We start from the raw sequence: 17,520 nt of genomic DNA, 5'->3' as shown, positions 1-17,520 counted from the left end.
ATACTAAGGATAAGATATTTAAAAACAGAATATGGAAAGCTTGCTGATGGGTTTGATAAGGAAAGTGAGGTAGAGAGAAGCGTCAAGGATGACAGCCAGGTGTTGATTGGAGTTAGACAGATGGTGAAACTGTTGACTGAAATTGAAAGGATTCTGGGAAGTAAAGAATTGGAGAAGGCAGAGGACATTGGAGAAGGTGTTTGTGACATGATAAATAGATTACAATTAGACATTCAAGTAAATATGCCAATTTGGCAGTAGGATACTTAAGCCTGGACTTTGGGGAAGGGGAGTCTGAAGTAGAATTATGAATTTAGGAGTCATCTGTATAGATTATTTTAAAAGTATGAAAATGATTAAGATTTCCTGGGAAGAGAGTCAATAAAGAAGCGAGAGGAACCCTGAAAATGCCAAAGATTACAGGTTGAACGAGAGGAGACCCAGCAAAGGCATTTAGGAAGGAATGGCCGGTAGAGCGAGACAAGGACCAGGAGAGTGTGACATCATGGAACTAAAAGAAGGACTAGATTCAAAGGAATGCAGCGATAACTTTTGTCAAATTCTTCTGAAAGTGTGACTAAGCCAACTACAGAGAAGTGACTGTTGGCTTTGGCAATATAGATGTCCCTGGTGACTGTCAAGAGGGCTCTGAGAGGTGTCGTAAGGATACCAGACTGTGTGAAGTGGGTTTGAGAAAGGGTGTGAGGAGAGAATGTGAAGTCAGTACATATAGACACTCCTTCAAGATGTGTTGCTGTAGAGGTGACCATGGGCACGCGACAGTAGATGGAGGGCCCAGGAAATGTTTATATGCTAAAATAATAACACGATGGAAGATACAAATTGATGTTACAGAAAGAAGAGAATAATCTCAGGAAAATGGCGCCAGGGACACTTACTTCATCCACAAAATAGAAGAGATTTGATGGTATATGATACAAATCAAAGAAGTTGGTAGTTTTTTTTTTGTTTTTTTTTTTTTTTTTTTTTTTTTTTTATCCTCACCCGAGGACATTTTTCGATATTTTGTTCAGATAGAGTGGGAGGGAGAGAGAGAGAGAGAGAGAAACATCGACGTGAAAGCGACACATCGAGTGGTTGCCACCCACACGACCCAACCAGGGCCGGGGACAAACTGCAACCAAGGTACGTGCCCTTAGCGGGAACCGAACCCGGGTCTCTCCGGACCGCAGGCTGACGCTCTAACCGCTGAGCCAAACTGGCCAGGGCAAGAAGTTGGTAGTTTGAGTATTGCAAAATGGGGAGAACTTTTGTTAGCTTCTATTTCCTATGAAGGATAGAGAAGGAGGAGAAGGGATAGAAAGTGGGAAAAGGAGAGAAACTGTGTCATACTTTTTTAGAGAAAGGAAATAGGTAAATATTGTGAATTCATTGTAGAAGAGATTTAAAGTGATTGTGGTGTCCTCATGTGAAGTTTAAAATTCTGCCCAGCTGGTGTGGCTCAGTGGTTGAGTGTCAACCCATACACCAAGACGTCACCAGTTCAATTCCCAGTCAGGACACATGCCCAGGCTGTGGGCCTGATGCCCAGTGTGGGGCATGCAGAAGGCAGCCATTTGATATTCTCTGTCATTGATGTTTCTATCTCTCTCTCTCCCTTTCCCTTCCTCTCTCTCTAAAATCAATAAAGAAAAAAGAAAGGTAGCCTAAGGAAAAAAATTTTCAGAAAGTTATGAGAATTTATGGAGGGAAAAAATTTGAAATCAACCCTTACTATAAGGTAGCAAATTTGAAGAGAGAGATAAGAATTTAAATACATTTTTGCAAAAACTGACCACAAACCAGCCTATTTTATTTGAGTTATGGTAAAACAGAAAAAAGTTGAGCTTCTCTGCTGAGATATGTAAAGGCACAGCCCGCCAAATACACTCAAAACAAACTACTTCAGTGGGGGGCTTTCTCTTTGCGTCTTTGCAGACAGTTCAGTCTTCTAAAAGCAAAGCAATGGAATCAGGCTTAACTCTAAGCTTAGGCTGGTGCCTACTGCAAGTGATACCTGGAAAGTTAGGAGGCTGCCTTTCCCCAAATATCTCCCCACAGACACTTTCTATTAGCTAAGACATCAACAGACAAAATAAGTCTTTATTTCACAATAAAGATAAAGAATTAATTTGCTCTTCTACAAAGAATATTTCGTGTGCATTTAAACTTGTATTTAAATATAATGTATATGATAATAATGTAATGAAAGCAATCCCTCTCCCTACTTCACTTAATTTAGCAGGACAAAAAATTAGATAAAATATTTAATTTAGTTCAACTTCATAAAAAAATTAGTTATTTCTATTAGGCCAAGAAATATTGGAATATAAAATAATCAAACAGAATATGATTTTATAATTTGCATCTTACATGTCTACACATATGAAAAATATATGTTTGAATGTTCATGTAGTATAAAATAATGTACTAAATAGTTGGGGTAGAATTAAACAAAGAGGGAAAGTATAATTATGATAAAATGTATTCAAAGGAGAACACTGGGATACCAGAGAAAGATACTATATGCTATCAAGTTGGCAATTAGTTGAGTTAGTAATTTTACAAAACTTAAATTTAGAGTGGAAAATAATTTCAAATTTTATACTTTCAAAGGACGGTGAAAGCTGAAGACCCTCAGCTCCCAAAAATGAGAAAAAGAAGAAAAGCCTATAAAAAATGGAAACTCTTGAATCCCACAATATGTACGTCCAATTCATTGCTTTCATACGTATGTGTAATATGCAATACCCAGCTTATGTACTTTCTTCTTTATCACAGAATGTTTATAAAATGATTTAGGATTTGGTTAACTGTAATTACATATATACTTCTGCACTAATTATTGATAGTATTGTGAATAAAATTTCAATAGAAATATCTACTTATTCAGACAAAAGCTATTAAGACCTCTATCCTTAGAACCCGTGTTTAATACATTATCATGTAACTACCTCAGTTCTATCTCCTTATTTGCAGAAATTGAAGTGTAGTCAATTGAAAGAGGCTATAAATTATAAAATTGAAGAGGGCTATAAAATGAACTGTTCTTGGCATGAGGGTGCTTTTTAAGAATAAATTGTAATCTACAGTTCTGGAAGGCAGCCTATCGGTCTATAAACTGCTCTCGTGAACATGCTGTATTATAAATGGGTTTTAAAGGGCATGTCTTTATGTCTTTTCCCCCATGACTTCCATGTTATAGCTCTCAGATTCTAACCAGGCCCACTGGAAACTGTTTCAGTACTTACCATGAAAAAAGCCATTCCTTCAGACTAAAAGAGAGGCAAACGGGAACCGTCAACGCTTTAAGGAAGTTCAGTATGCTTGGAGAACATGTGTGTCAAATCAGAATTTGTATAGCTCTCCTGAAGCTGGAAAGTTATGATTCCTAAACCTCTGATTCTTTATTTGACTCTGAAAGAACAATTATTATTATTATTTTTTTGCATTCCATACTTCTCTGCCCCCTCTAGCCAAAGTGGTGGGGTATTGTTTATTTTCCTGTTGAAGAGAATGTGTGTATTTACTCTTTATATTAGTGTTTGTATAGTTTGTTTTGATATTTTATATTAAAAACATATAAGCATATTTAAATTAAGAACATTTCCAGTAAATTTATAAAGAATCCTTTATAATATTTAGCTTCATCAACTTATTAAAAATATCCTTGTGGACACGCGGTTTAGGTGTCGTTTAAAACATAATATCAGGTCTTCATATTTTGTTCAATGTTTTTGTACTCAAGGTCTGGGAACTCATGCTCAAGTCCACTAATTTCTCATAGCAAAAGACTCTAACATTATAAAATAGTGGAGTAAAATTTGCAAGCTGGCAGTTCTTGGGCCAAAGCTGGTGCCTAAATATATTGGCCTCCATCTATAGAGGGTTTTTCCAAATGTGACCCAATCCCCAGAAATTGGGAGGTTTCATATAATAAATCCAGACTCTAGTTTACTTCTGGAAAATGAGAGGACCCGGCAACACTAAAATACATTCTCTGTCACATAAAAAAACCCCTAACCCAGGCAAAGGGAGCTATCGGACCTCTTTAACAGGCTGCCTAGAAACTGTGTTTAGGTATCTTCCATTCACTTTACCTACATGTTTATTTCCTGTACCATCTCAAATTAGTTCCAGCTTGGTATTATAATGCTATGTTCAAGTACCTGAACATGGCAACTTGCTCTTTATCAGGAAGTCTTTTAAAATTTATTTGCATCAATTTGCTCTGAAATTTTTACTTCACTCATTTGGAAGTCTCTTTTAAAGTTAAGCTTAATTAGATTCTTCCTAAAACAACCAAGTGATATTCTGCATTCTAAGATAATTGATTTAAAGTAAGATATTTATTAGAAATGACTTTTATGGTGAATACCTTGACATACTAAAAATGTTATTCAAAATACTTAGAAAGGATAAGCATTGAATTTCATCCTAGTATTTGGAACATCTGCTCTCTAAATGGACACACAGAAACTTTTTTGTTTTTTGCATACTCTTTAGGTGAACCTCAGCCTGCTAATCAAGCATGCCAAAAAAATGTAAAGGGTCTTGAAAAGGAAGTCAAAGGAGAAACCTCAGAGGCTGTGTTTCATCAAACTGGGGCATTAGGGAAATCTAAGGAAAATGGAGAAGAGTGTACATCTGCTTCTAGGACTGAAAGGCAGAATTCCTCTTTTCTCCCTAAAGATAAGAAGCGACCTCCATCTGGCAGTAAAATAAGTAGGGAGAAGGAAAATGATGATTCTTTCCCGTCCATTTCTCATCAACTAAGGAAAGTCTTTCCAGTGGTCATGTTTAATGACTGTGAAGAATCATTGTCAGAAAAAATTACACTGCAGGATTTCCCGAACACAATAGAAGGCTATGAACCAGCAAAAGGCAAAATTATCACAGAAGTAAAATGTGGGAATTTCTATATTCAAGTAGCAAACAAGAATAGAATTTTCTGTAAAACAGAAATGCGATTCCCAACAAAAAAGAGATGTCCAAAATGTCACCAGTGTTACTCTGTCAGACATAGTCCAAGATGTTACTCTTCTAGAAGCCGCTCTTATAATTACAAGAATATATTGATAGAAGAACTAAAATCTGAGTCTTTGTCTAAATACGAAGAAGAAACCACCAGAACTGAGAACCAACCCTCACTAAAAGTTAGCATTGTAGGAAAAGGAATTAACATCAAATATGTGAGTAAGAGGCAGAATATAATAATTAATATAACTCATCCTAAAAGAAGGGGGAGGACAGCTAAATACAGAAACGTTTCCTTTGATCACACGACTAAAGAATGTTCCAGGTCTTCTGCACAATTGGGCATTGGGCTACCTGAAAAGCGGCAGCTTGAAAACCAGCAGCGGAGTCCGGATTGCTCGCATGTCTCTCCTCCCATGGCCTTTGCTGTCCAGGAGGAGAGTCGTGACACAGTTGTGGTTTCTCTGGGCTCAACCCCCAGGAGGAGGAATAAGCTTGATGCACTATCTGCAGTCTTAGATGACTGTGAGTTAGAAGCTGCCGTCTCTCAGCAGAAGGACTCTAAAATTAGTCATCAGGGCACCCTGCAAAAGAAACATCTCTTTGAAGCTGCGACTCTTCTCAAAAATGTTTTTCCTATATCACATGAGGCCCTAAAGACCACAGGTTTAAGTGAAACAGACTTAAGTAAAATGCCTTTTGAGGATCCTAAAGATGTAGCTAGCGACAGAAAAACCAACTTTGATATTCCAGAAAATATCACATCGAACTCATATACGCAGCAAAGCACAGAAGGAATAAATAACTTGCCAAGTACCATTACTAATATCTTCCCAGTTCTGGACAGCAAAGACTCTGACTTCTATTCTTCATCTTCTCTCAATGCAAAGCACATAGGAGAAAAGGCAGCCAACACATATTGCAAAGGCAGCAAAATTCCACCTGCAGAATACTGTGAGAACTCAAATTCCAAGTCTTTCCCTTCCAGTCAGAACACTGTGACATCTTCCACCCCATTCTGTCCATCCCACTGGGCCACCAGACATTCAGAACCTAAAGAGAACCCTGGGGATACATTTTCCTTTGATCACTGTGCTGAATGTGTGATACACCATGAGGAAGCGCAGGTTGATGTGACTGACAGAGACGTTAACAAAGCCGCTTTACAGAGTGACTCTCGTACAGATGCGCAGCGACTGTCGGAAAGGAAGAGTGCACAGGGTCCAAGTCTCAGCCTCAACAGTCGTAGCCACAGCTCTGTGGAATGGGGCCAAGCAGAGTCCCAGGCAAGCTGTGTGGAGACAGTAGCCCCCAGCAATGCAGAAGTGTTGGTCATGGCCTCGATAGCTGATGAGTTTGAGCAGAGATTAAATCTTCAAAATGATAAAGAAAGCTTGGCTGATTGTGAGTGTCCCTTAGGAACAAAAAACCTTAAAGAGTTACCCCGCTTTCTGGAAAATGTTGAAAAGGACACGTTCCTCATGAGGCCAGTGGCAGAGACTACGTGCCACAGAGATTTTGAAGACCTATCAGCTGAGAATCATGATGAAACCTGTTTTCAAATGGATTTCCCACCAAACACTGCTGAGTTCAAGTCTGCCGTGTGTGCCACAGATAATCTGTTTCTTATTGAGAAACCACCGACCAGTGATGCAGACCAACACAGTAACCGTGATGAAATAAACTTTGGACTCACCAGCTCTAAACAGAAGGTGGCAGAGTGCCAAAAAATTGCATCGAGAAGGCCAAATTCTGCAGAGGATAAAAATGGTCCAAAGGAAAATTACTATCACCGAATAGACATACTGCGTTCACCTCAGAAGCAAAAGATTTTGAGAGGTACAGTGCTACACACCATCTTTCACTTTCTTTACTTTTACATGTTAGAGCTTTGGGAAGTCTTAATGGGAGGGCTTTTTTTTATTACTTTGGATTTTTTTTTATTGCTGAAGATATATGGAGTATTTTAGAGTTAGATGAATACGGGCAAGCATATATCACCCACCCCACTCATAAACAGTGCATAACAAAATCACCAAGGCTACAGTTTAATATAAAGTAAAAAAAAAAAATCAATTTCTCTTTAAAAGGTTGATGTATTGCCAAATCAATTTTGTAGGAGACATTAGCCTTTTGCCACTCTTTAAAAAATCTACCATTTCTTTTCTTCCTGCAAGCTAAGCATGTTTAGAAGAATAGGAAAAATGTGTTTGTGATAAAGTGTGTTTTGAAAGCTCGCTGTGGTGTTGCAGAAGCATGGTATACATGTCTCGGGAGGCCATGTGGAATAGTAATTAAAGCAAAGGACAAAAACCAGAAATGGCCCTGGCTAATCCTGACTGAGCCATCCATGGGGCCTCTGAACTCAAGCAGATCTCTGACCTCCCTGTGCATTGCTTGGCCCTGCTCAAACCCTCGATGGAACCCAGAAACTCTCCAGACCTCACGAGGACTGAAGTGGAAGCTCTTTCCTAAGTACATAATACTGCCTGTCTGCTTTCAATCTGGGATCCACACTATACCATTTTGGTCACTCCATAAAAAGCCCTTGTTGTTTTTCTCAGTAAGTCCAAAATATTTTATATTTTGTGTTAGTGTTATTGCACATTATATATTAAATTATATCTTGAGCAAATAAAAACTTCATACTGCCAGTAACATTCCTAACTTCTCTGGGAATTTGGAATGCTGAAACTTCATTGAGAAGCTCTCTCTTCTTTGTTGTTCTATTTTAAAGTAGAATTAACAAAATGTAGAAGTTAATATAAAATACAAAAGCATGATCAATTACTTAAGTGTTGTCGTGAAATGTGAAATGTACTGCATGGAGAAGAAATGTCCTACAACAACACACAATCTACACAGTCACCGCTTGAGATGAGTACCCTAAAGCAAAGATCTACCAGTCACAGTTGGCTTCCCAGAACCAACATACCTCCAGATGCCAAGGTGGATGGCATTCATCTCAGCATGGAGTTCAGTCCATAATTATCTAGGTCTTCAAGACATAGACCTGCACTAAGAGTACTGTGTCTCCCAGAGAAGACATGTGCTCATCTAGATGTATATTCTTCCCACCCAGGCTGACTCTCCTTTCCCCACGATATGCCCTTCCCTGGACTGTCTCTTCCAGCAAGGCGTATGTCCTTAATAAAATTAATCACTCAAGTCAGAATCCTCCCAAAGCTGATATTGCACTTTAATAGGCTCTTAAATGGTCACATTTGATGCACAATTGCAGCACAACTCTCTGTGTTACTGCGACTCATCAAAAGGCTGTTCCTATAACTCTTATTCCTCTACTTCTCTTGCTCCATCACTCTGTTCCAGCCACATGGACTCCCTTGAGTTGCTAGAACCTTCCATAAAAGATCCCCCATCAATCCCTTGCTTGAGCAGCTGCCACTAACTGAATCACCTTCCCTCATGTGTCCACATGGTTCACTTTCATCTCTCCAAATCTTTGCTCACATGGTGCCTTCTCAGTGAAACACTCCATCACAGCCCAAGCACACTCTGTCTTTCTTCCATGTTTTACTCAAACACATAGCACTTTTACTTTCTAATGTGCTACACACACACACACACACACACACACACTACTGGGGATTTTGTTGTTGTGGTTCTGTCTTCTCCCACTAGGATGGAGTCATGAGGGTATGGATTTCTCTGATTTAATCATTGCTATATCCACAGCACCAGAACAAGGCCTGTCCTGTAGTGGACACACTCAATGAATATTGTTGAATAAAATACTGAATTCAGGGAAGTCACAACAGGCTTTTTTTGTGTAAAACTCTGTTCACATACAAACACAAAGAACCAGGAAGATAATTCAGCAATTTAAATGTTTATATTAAAAGATATTTGAATCTATAAATGTTGCATGACTTTGATTCTCCTTGAGCTCTAAGTATTTTTATACTTTGTTTAATACTGTTTTCATCATACTATTGATAGCTCAGGTCAAGATTTGGTCATTGTTTTAGGGTGCAGATTGCTTTGAGAAGCCAGAACATCTTTGTACTGTTTCACCAGAAAATCATGCATTTGATATAGGCACCAACATATGCCTGTATTTTCAAAGGGGTCCTTCAACTCCTCAGAGTCCAGCCGCGAACCTCAGATTAAGAATCCCTGGCATGAGTGCATCATTCCCTCCACCCATGAGCATGCCCTTGGGATTTAACTAGAGGTCACCATCCAGACTGCAGACAGGGCCCAGGCCTGCCGTGTAAATGAGTGTAGCCGGCTGCCCCTGAGTGTTGGTGAACTAGAGGGAGTACTGTCCTGAGGGAATGAGAATGTGGGTCTAGTACAGCAAGGCTTTTTGCTTTTTTTAAGGTAGCTGGAGATCTGGATTTTTGATATATATAAATTCTAGATTATATGACTTAGAAGACAGTGCAGACTGAAAAATCTACGACTTCTGAGCTGGATAAACAAGAGAGGGTGGGGATGGGCAGGTGGTGGGAGGTAGAAGAGCCAGTGGCACAAAGGGAAGGATATCAGCCTGAACACCTCAAAACTAAATCCGGGTTCTCCTCTGCCAGGTCAGGTCTGTACCTTCTTGGGTAGAGAGGTTTCTCAGGGACTCATTTCTTCAACTTTAAATGGACTGAAATACATTTTCAAAATCTTTGCCACAAATTCTCAGAAACTCTGTCATAAAAAAATTATAATGAGAAAACCAAAACTAGGCTCCTCTGAGAAAATAAAAGATGAGAGGAGTAAATGACATTTCAATGGCATAGAGATATTTATAATTAGACAGCCCTTCATGTGTAATATGTCACAAAATTTGCTTGCACTGTGTAAGATATTCTGTTTCCCTGTGCCCCTAAGGAAGTCATGATTCCAAAAGCCCACACCAATGCAACAAGGTACAGAGGACTGCATCTCTGAGAAGCTTTGTGGTCCCAAAGTCTGCACCAAGATGAATGAAAGCTGATTTCTTTTCCAGTAGCCGAATACAACTGCTGAGATCATTTCCAACAGGCTGATTTCTGGTGAAATTGGGAACTTTCCGCACTTGTGCCCATTTCAACATTTCTCAATAGATGAGCAAGTCCAGGGCCCAGGGTCCAGGGCCCAGCCATGCCCATGCTGTCCTCCAGCCAGGCTCCTCCCAGATGTGCTTTTTCCTCTCCTTGGCTTCCAACTCACTTTCCGGGCCGACCTCTGGTTTTCAGAGTGGTAACTTTCTCACTCATGCTTGATAAGATATTAAGGTGTTCTTTAACGGATTAGCATATTGTTTCTGCAAAGTGATAGTGTGTATTTTGACAGAGATCCTTCAAGAAACTTCAGTGTCTTCATTCTAGCCCCAACCAAATTGCCTGATTCCTAGAATGTCTCAGTAAACATCTATTGGGTATTTATGGAATGAGGGAGACAGTAACATGTGAATGTAGGTTACTAAGATATAGATTCAATTTGCTGTGGTAAAACTTTCTATCAGCTTGAAGTACTCAAGGATCATGCTGATTCAAGTAGTAAAAAGGTAGCAAATTTGAGTCTGCAAAGTGTTCAAGCTTAGACTGAATGACTACTTGAAAGAAATCTTGTAGAAGTTTTTAAGCATATAAAAGGTGTTCTACATTTTTGCAAACCTGAGACTACAAATAACAAGCGGGACAATGGGAATGATGCTTTGCACTCAAGTGGGCATTACAAATTGTCTCAAATGAAACTTCAAAACATGCAGTAGGCCACATATTTTCTCCTCATTTGAGTACATAAAAAGATACTCTAAATGAAAACTTTTCCCACCGCGTCACAGGGCCATATTTCCATCACACAGTTTCCTAGGACCATAGGACTTCTTTTTTCTCCATTGTTTTCCATTTCAGAAACAATCACTTTTAAATGTAAAATATTTGACATTAGAAACTTCTTCTCATGGATGGCTTGGGATCAGCGCGGACATTCTGTCGCTACAAGTCATGGAACTATAGGAGCATTGGAGAAAACGGCCAGAGGCCAGTTCTGTAGCATTTTTTAAAGTTCCACCGCTCTGTCAAGTTCCAGAGGAACAAAAGTCCTCTTGTTCATAGCTGTGGACCAAGTCACCAGCATGGTGGAAATTAGTATCTAAAAAGAGAGCAGTAGTAAATATCACAGATTTAATGTTGTCTTTCTGTCACCCTCTCACCTCCTAGGGAACAGGTAGGAGTCAACAGCGGAGTTCTGGAAGACCAAAGGAATGAATAGTAACTCTTTCCCATGGTGTGTCTTTGGCCCTGACAAGTGAAATTTAAATTATTATGCAAATTATCATTAATAATTATACATAAAAATAAAGAAGACAATTTACTCATGGATATATCAGAGATCCTTAGACAGTCCTTAGATCCCTAAATAGTTCTGAGAACAAACTTTGATACTGCTAAGTTAGAGTTTTGTTTACAAAGATCAAGTTTTAAAAACTCATTTGCTCCTGGGAATAGAATAAAAATAAAGGATAAGAGTCGGTCTCTTTTTAAATTGATGTTGTTTACCTCTTCTTATAGTACCAAAAAAGGTAAAGTAAGTAAAATCTTAGCCAATTCTAAACCTACAAATGACTTTCTAGATATTATAGGCTCTGCTACTTTGGTTTAGTTTTATTTCACTTTATTAGTTATTTTCTTAAAGTTTGTATTGTAATTAGTTTATTTGTAATTTTCTTCCTTTTAATTAATACACAGTACTGTGGCTTGTGATGACAGAATGCAGAAGTTTTTAAATTCTTATTGTTATTTATTAATAAATTATTAAATAGTTATTTATTCAAAAAGAAGATTATCAAAAGTTTATGTACTCTGGCTTTTTCCCCTCTTTTTCTCATTTTGAACCAACACCACAGCAAGAAAAGCATCATGAAATTTTTATTCTTGTGATTAATGGAAGTCAAACCATAAAGACCTTGAGTTCAATAGTAAACTTAGATTATAATATAACTAACTCAGGTAATAATATCTTGCCTTCTTATTGAGCATTCAGAGGACATGATTAACAATTTATTTGCACTTCGCTCCTCCAGAGTAATTAATATAGAATTGTGTATACTGCTGGTGCTCGAGGGTTAACTGTGAATTTAATCTAACTGAGGCAATGTGTAGTGATCCCTCTTTCCTATATAAATCGATTTTCCATTATATGGCTCTTCTTTTTTAAGTAATACAAGTTTAGAAAGTGAATCATGAGGAAGGTAAATTAAATTATTCTAGTTCTAGTCTATAGTGATTCTGTTTTAAAGATTGGAATATGTGAAATTCTATCTTGAAATATTATCTCACTTTTCTTATATACTGTGGTTTACTCTAGATTGGAATTTGGAAATAAATAGCCTCTTCAAGTTACCCCAGGAACTGGCTCCAAGAGGTTCAAGGGCCAGTGATGGTTCCCAGGAGGAAGCAATAGACCAGTGGGCCAGGAGGAGGCAGCAATTCAAAGGCCAAAGATGCAGCTCAGCAGGGGGAAGTTCCTTTGCCAGCAACATCACTGAAGAATCCAGTGAGTAAACAATTACCTTATTTTCCAAACCCAGAGCAAAGGCAAAGTCTTATTGAAGCTTGACCAGGTCCCCTCCCTCTTATTTCCAGAATATAAACCCTGTTGTTTGAACATGGAAATGTGATAATTACATGTTTTTACATAAAAAAATAGTTTTAGAAGCATCAACTCTATTACCCACTAGGAATCCCAGTTTTGCAAATTGCCTCCTTCAAAACATACAACTGCCTACTAAGGTTGCTTTTCTTTTCAGAAACTGAAATAACTAACCAGAGGTTTCTTTACTGAATTAAATTTGTGTCCTACTTCAAAGAATTAGAGATGGTTTTTCAGAAGTATGTGTACAGTGAGAAGACAAGATTAACATGTTTGATTATAAGAAACAATTTTGTTCTTTTTTTAACATTTCTAAAATAAGGAAGTGTCTTTAGATGTATACTTTAATGAGATAATGTTTCCCTTGCTGCTGAAAGGGTGCTATTAAATCAGCATTATACCCCAGCCCACAGTGAATGACAACTGAGAATGCAAGGTAGGTCATCACTGAGGAAATCCAACTGAAGGGGAAAATCATTTAAAAAATAAAGGGTGGCATTAGTAGATTTAGTACATACCAATACTGATCTGGCTCTAAAACCCTAACACCTAAAATTGTTAGAAGATAGTTACCCAATTAGTAGACACTTGTCATTTGCATATTATTGACAAAAACAAACCATTTGTTCAGGAAAAACACTGATGCTGAAACTTAAGCAAACTTCATTTTTTTAAAATGTAAAATACAGTGTTGTTGCAATGTTGTGATTTATAATTATATATTTGTCAGTCAGATGACTAAAATACATTTCTCATATATATTGTTTGTCCACCGGTTCTTGACTCAATCTTCTAAAACCCTTGGGATATCCTGTGATGAGATCCATGAAGGTGTCTTTTGTTATGTTAATGAGGCAACTTTTGCAGAGCCCCTGGTAACCTAGGGTCGGGCTGATCACTCAGGGAACCAACTGTGCAATTAGGTGAGTGGAGCTTTCGCTCCAAGGAGGGGCGAGAGGTTGGAGGTTGAATCAATCATGCCTCTGTGATGAAGCCTCCATAAAACCCAAAAGGCTGGACTTCAGAGAGCTTCCTGGTTGGTGAACATGGTGAGATCTGAGAGAGTCCCAGTCCTTTCTCCATACCTTGCCTTCTGCATCTCCTCCATCTGGCTGTTCTGGAATTATATCCCTTTATTATAAATCAGGGGTAAAAATGCAAATATCTAGTAAGTATAATGTTTCTCTGAGTTTTGTGAGCTACTGTAGCAAATCAATGGAACCCAAGGAGTTGGTCCTTGGAACCTAGCCAGTCAGTCAGAAGTACAGGCAACAACTTGGAGTTGCAATAGTCATGTTGAGTTGAAGGAGGTCACTGGAATTTTTAGTTTTTAGCCTGTTGGTCAGAAGCACCTGGACCTGAGACTGGCATCTGAAGTGGTAGAGGGAGGAGTAGTCTTGTAGGACAGAGCCCTGAACCTGTGGAATCTCTTGCTATCTCCAGGTAGACAATGTCAGAATTGAGCTCGATTATAAGACATCCAGCTGGTGTCCAGAGAGTTGCTTGTTGTTGGTCTGGGGAAACCTCACACACACGTTGGAATTGGGCCCAGGAATTCAAGAGTTGTGATGCAGAGAAAGGTGTCTTTATGATGGAGAAAATAGTGAGTGTCTTGGGTTACGTCCTACAGACAAGCTGATGGAATGATGGGAGTACAGTTCACGAAGGCAGTCGTGTAATTTATCCGCGTGAATCAGAGAGCTGGCTCAAGTTAGGGACTGAATGTAGCTACAAATGTGTGGACAAAATTGTAAGCAATTTCCATAAGTACTGTATCATCCCCACCACATCATTCTTACATTCACATGAACAGTGAAGGATACAATTTAAATGCTCCATTTGTCTTGATAGTTTTTCTTCTTGTCCTTTCATCGATGTCTAATTTCTCCAGGTGCTTCTTCCTATTTGGCCTCAAGGACTCAGTGTCTGGAATCTATATTTTATTCTTACATATACTACTATACAGGGTTGTTTTATTATCCTTCTATTGTTCATGGATCCTTGAAATACTCCCCTGGATAATATCTTTTTTATTATTATTATTGTTGTCACTATTACAGATGTCCCCCTTGCCACTCTCCTCCCACCTCTGCCCAGCTCCCGTTCCCCACTTCCCACTGGCCTTCACCACACTGTTGTCTGTGTCCATGGGCTGTGCACACATGTTCTTTGGCTAATCTCTTCGCCTCTCTTTATCCAGACCCCACCACCCCAACCCCACTGACATTGGTCTGTTCCACATATCCATGCCTTTAGTTCTATTTTGTTCGTTAGTTAACTTTGTTCATCAGATTCCACACATAAGGGAGAACAAATGGTATTCTTCTTTTTCTGACTGGCTTATTTTGCTTAGAATAATAACCTCCAGGTCCATCCATGTTGTCAAAAGGGTAAGAGGTCCTTCTTTTTTACGGCCGGGTAGTATTGTTCATGGATCCTTGAAATACTTCCCTGGAGAATCCTTTCTATATTATGGTAGACTTCCAATAAAATATTCTTGCTGCCTCACATTTTATAATATGTTAATTTTTCCCCACTCATATTCCCCCTGCCCCCACTTATCAATTTCTATATTCTAGAATTTGGTTCAGATTTTTTAAAAAATATTTTAATAATGAATAGTTAATATAGTTCATTAATTTTTTTCCTCATCATTGCTTTTTTTGCACCAATTACTTCCAAAAGGATTTTTTTCTTATTATTATAGTAATCCTTTAATAATTTTTCACAGAGATTCTTTGGGAAGTAGACTGAGTCCTTATATATCTGAAAATATATTCACTTCTCCCTTAATTCTGAATGGTAGTTTGGCATAGTTTGTATAGAATTCCAGGTTCAGGTTATTGCAGAACCCAGTTCACTATCTTCCCATAACCAGTGCTGCTGATGAGAAGTCTGAATCCAGTATCATTCTCACAACTTTCGTCATTAACCTAACTTTTGTCTCTATTAGTTCTTAGGATTTTCTCTTTATTCTTGACATTTTAAAGGCTTTCTAGTATGTACATTATTGTGTGTATTTTTTATATATTTTCATCTTTGGCAGTTCGTAGGCTATTGATGCTTCAAGTCTCATAAGTTTTTAGATACAATTTCTTCAAATAATTGCTTTATTTCTCTTTTCTATTGCTTCCTGTTCGCGCCCTTTTTAAGCTTTTAAGCATTTTAGGCATTTAAGCTTTTGGCCTATCCTCCATATGCCTTAAGTTTCCCTTTGTACTTTGCATCTCCTCAACAGTGTGCTACATTCTGAGAGATGTCTTAGCTCTGCCTTTCAACTCAGCAACTCTCCCTACACCTAAATCCTTCCTTCTCTTTAACCTGCTTTTTTAACTTTTTTTATTTCAAAGATCTTTAAGTGATTCTTTTTTATTGAACATCTTTTATTTTTTATACCTCTGAGAACATTGCATACAGTGTGTACAGTTTTAATATAATTGCTCTGGTTTCCTCAGTTTGCTGAGTTTATTATCTTTCATAGTGTTGGCTTTTCTCAGATGCTTTGTGATTTTCGACTGGGTGTTTATTCTTTGGTTCAAATTCCCTGTCCACCCGATGCCTCCGACTGAGCTCCCTATCTGGGCAAGTAATGAACCAAGGACGGTTTTCGCTGTATTCAGTGTGAGGATGTTTCAAGTTGCAACAAGCCACTTACCACTGCACAGGATATTCTGTATCCCATCTGGTGTCCTCAGTCCTTGGTCTTTGACTCTTCACACACTTATCTGTTCTTGGCTGGAGGCAAGTACAGTCCTTGCTGCTAATTGACCCATGCTGGAGTTCAAAGTGAGGGCCATGCAGACATCACATTACCTGCTTCTCTGCCCTGGCGCTCCAGTTGATCATCCTGGCGTTTGGACCTAGGGCCTCTCTGGCCCCTAGGTTCTCACTCTTGGTCATGCTCCCAGCATTCTGCATCAAAACTTTCTCACGATGACGTCAAACAGAAAAAGACAAGTACTGTACTATATCACATATATGAAATCTAAAAAAGCCAAACTTGTTAAAATAGAGAGTAAATGATGGTTACCAAGATATAAGGAGTGGGGTACAGGACAGATGTTAAGAGTACAAACTTGCAAAGAGTAGTGAGTTCTAGAGCCAAAATTCTCAGTGCAGTAAATACAGACAACAATATTGTATTATAATCATCAAAGTTGCTAAGAGACCAGAACTTAATTATTCTAACCACTCAAAAGAAAGGATAATCATGTAACGTGATAGAGGTGCTAATTATCACTACAATGGCAATCATATTGCAGTGTATAAATGTATCAAATTAACATGCTGTACACCTTAAATTTGCACAGTGCTATGTGTTAAATATATTTCAATAGAAAAAAGAAACTTTCTCACATAGATCCTCAGCTGTGATTTCACTCCACGGCTTACAGAATAATTCTGGACCTGTTATTTCCCAGTTACTAGTCTACTGAAATTTTTCTTCTTGCTTCAAAACACACCTCTCTCCCCTTCCTGATTTTCCTCTAGACTTTGAAATGCCTCTCTCCTTTATTAGGTAGAAAAAATTAGCTGCAACCCCTGCTTCTACATAGGTGTAACTGAATTCACCATGGTGTTCATGAAATAAAAACCTTCAGGAATTAGGGCCTACCACATATATACCTTCTAGCTTTTCTGTCAAAATGGGAGACTGGGTTTGTGCTTATTCCACTATCTTGAACCCACACCTTCAAATAGCTTCCATTTGCCCCTGTACCTTATTTTTTTGCTTTTCCCCCACTTTACTTTCTGCCCCCAGAGTCTTACCTTTTGGAACTCTTTCAAGGGTCTAATGTGTCCTCTGGCTTCCTGTTGGGCTTGGCCAATAGGGAAGATCAACAGGAGCCTGGAGGGAGCAGGTCTTAGACACTGAGGACCAGAACCTGCTTCCACAAACCTCAGTCTAAAGTACATGACCTTACCCCATGCCTTGTATTAACACATCTT

At 38.5% G+C, this 17,520-nt stretch overlaps 1 protein-coding gene across 2 annotated transcripts in view; it reads left to right on the top strand.

Annotated features, from left to right (window-relative positions):
* The window catches only part of LOC118641838, a 116,819-nt gene that overhangs the window by 7,944 nt on the left and 91,355 nt on the right, over positions 1 to 17,520 (top strand). For both annotated transcript variants that reach the window (XM_036279429.1, XM_036279428.1), the window contains exons 2-4: positions 2,617 to 2,705; positions 4,507 to 6,816; positions 12,286 to 12,474. In XM_036279429.1, coding sequence (XP_036135322.1) covers positions 2,617 to 2,705; positions 4,507 to 6,816; positions 12,286 to 12,474 — 2,588 coding nt within the window. The remainder of the gene's footprint in view (positions 1 to 2,616; positions 2,706 to 4,506; positions 6,817 to 12,285; positions 12,475 to 17,520) is intronic.

Source organism: Molossus molossus, unplaced genomic scaffold (assembly GCF_014108415.1).
Source record: "Molossus molossus isolate mMolMol1 unplaced genomic scaffold, mMolMol1.p scaffold_m16_p_3, whole genome shotgun sequence".
Classification (NCBI taxonomy): domain Eukaryota; kingdom Metazoa; phylum Chordata; class Mammalia; order Chiroptera; family Molossidae; genus Molossus; species Molossus molossus.
The sequence above is the reverse complement of the archived record's forward strand: the minus strand, read 5'-3'. Positions and strand labels throughout refer to the sequence as shown.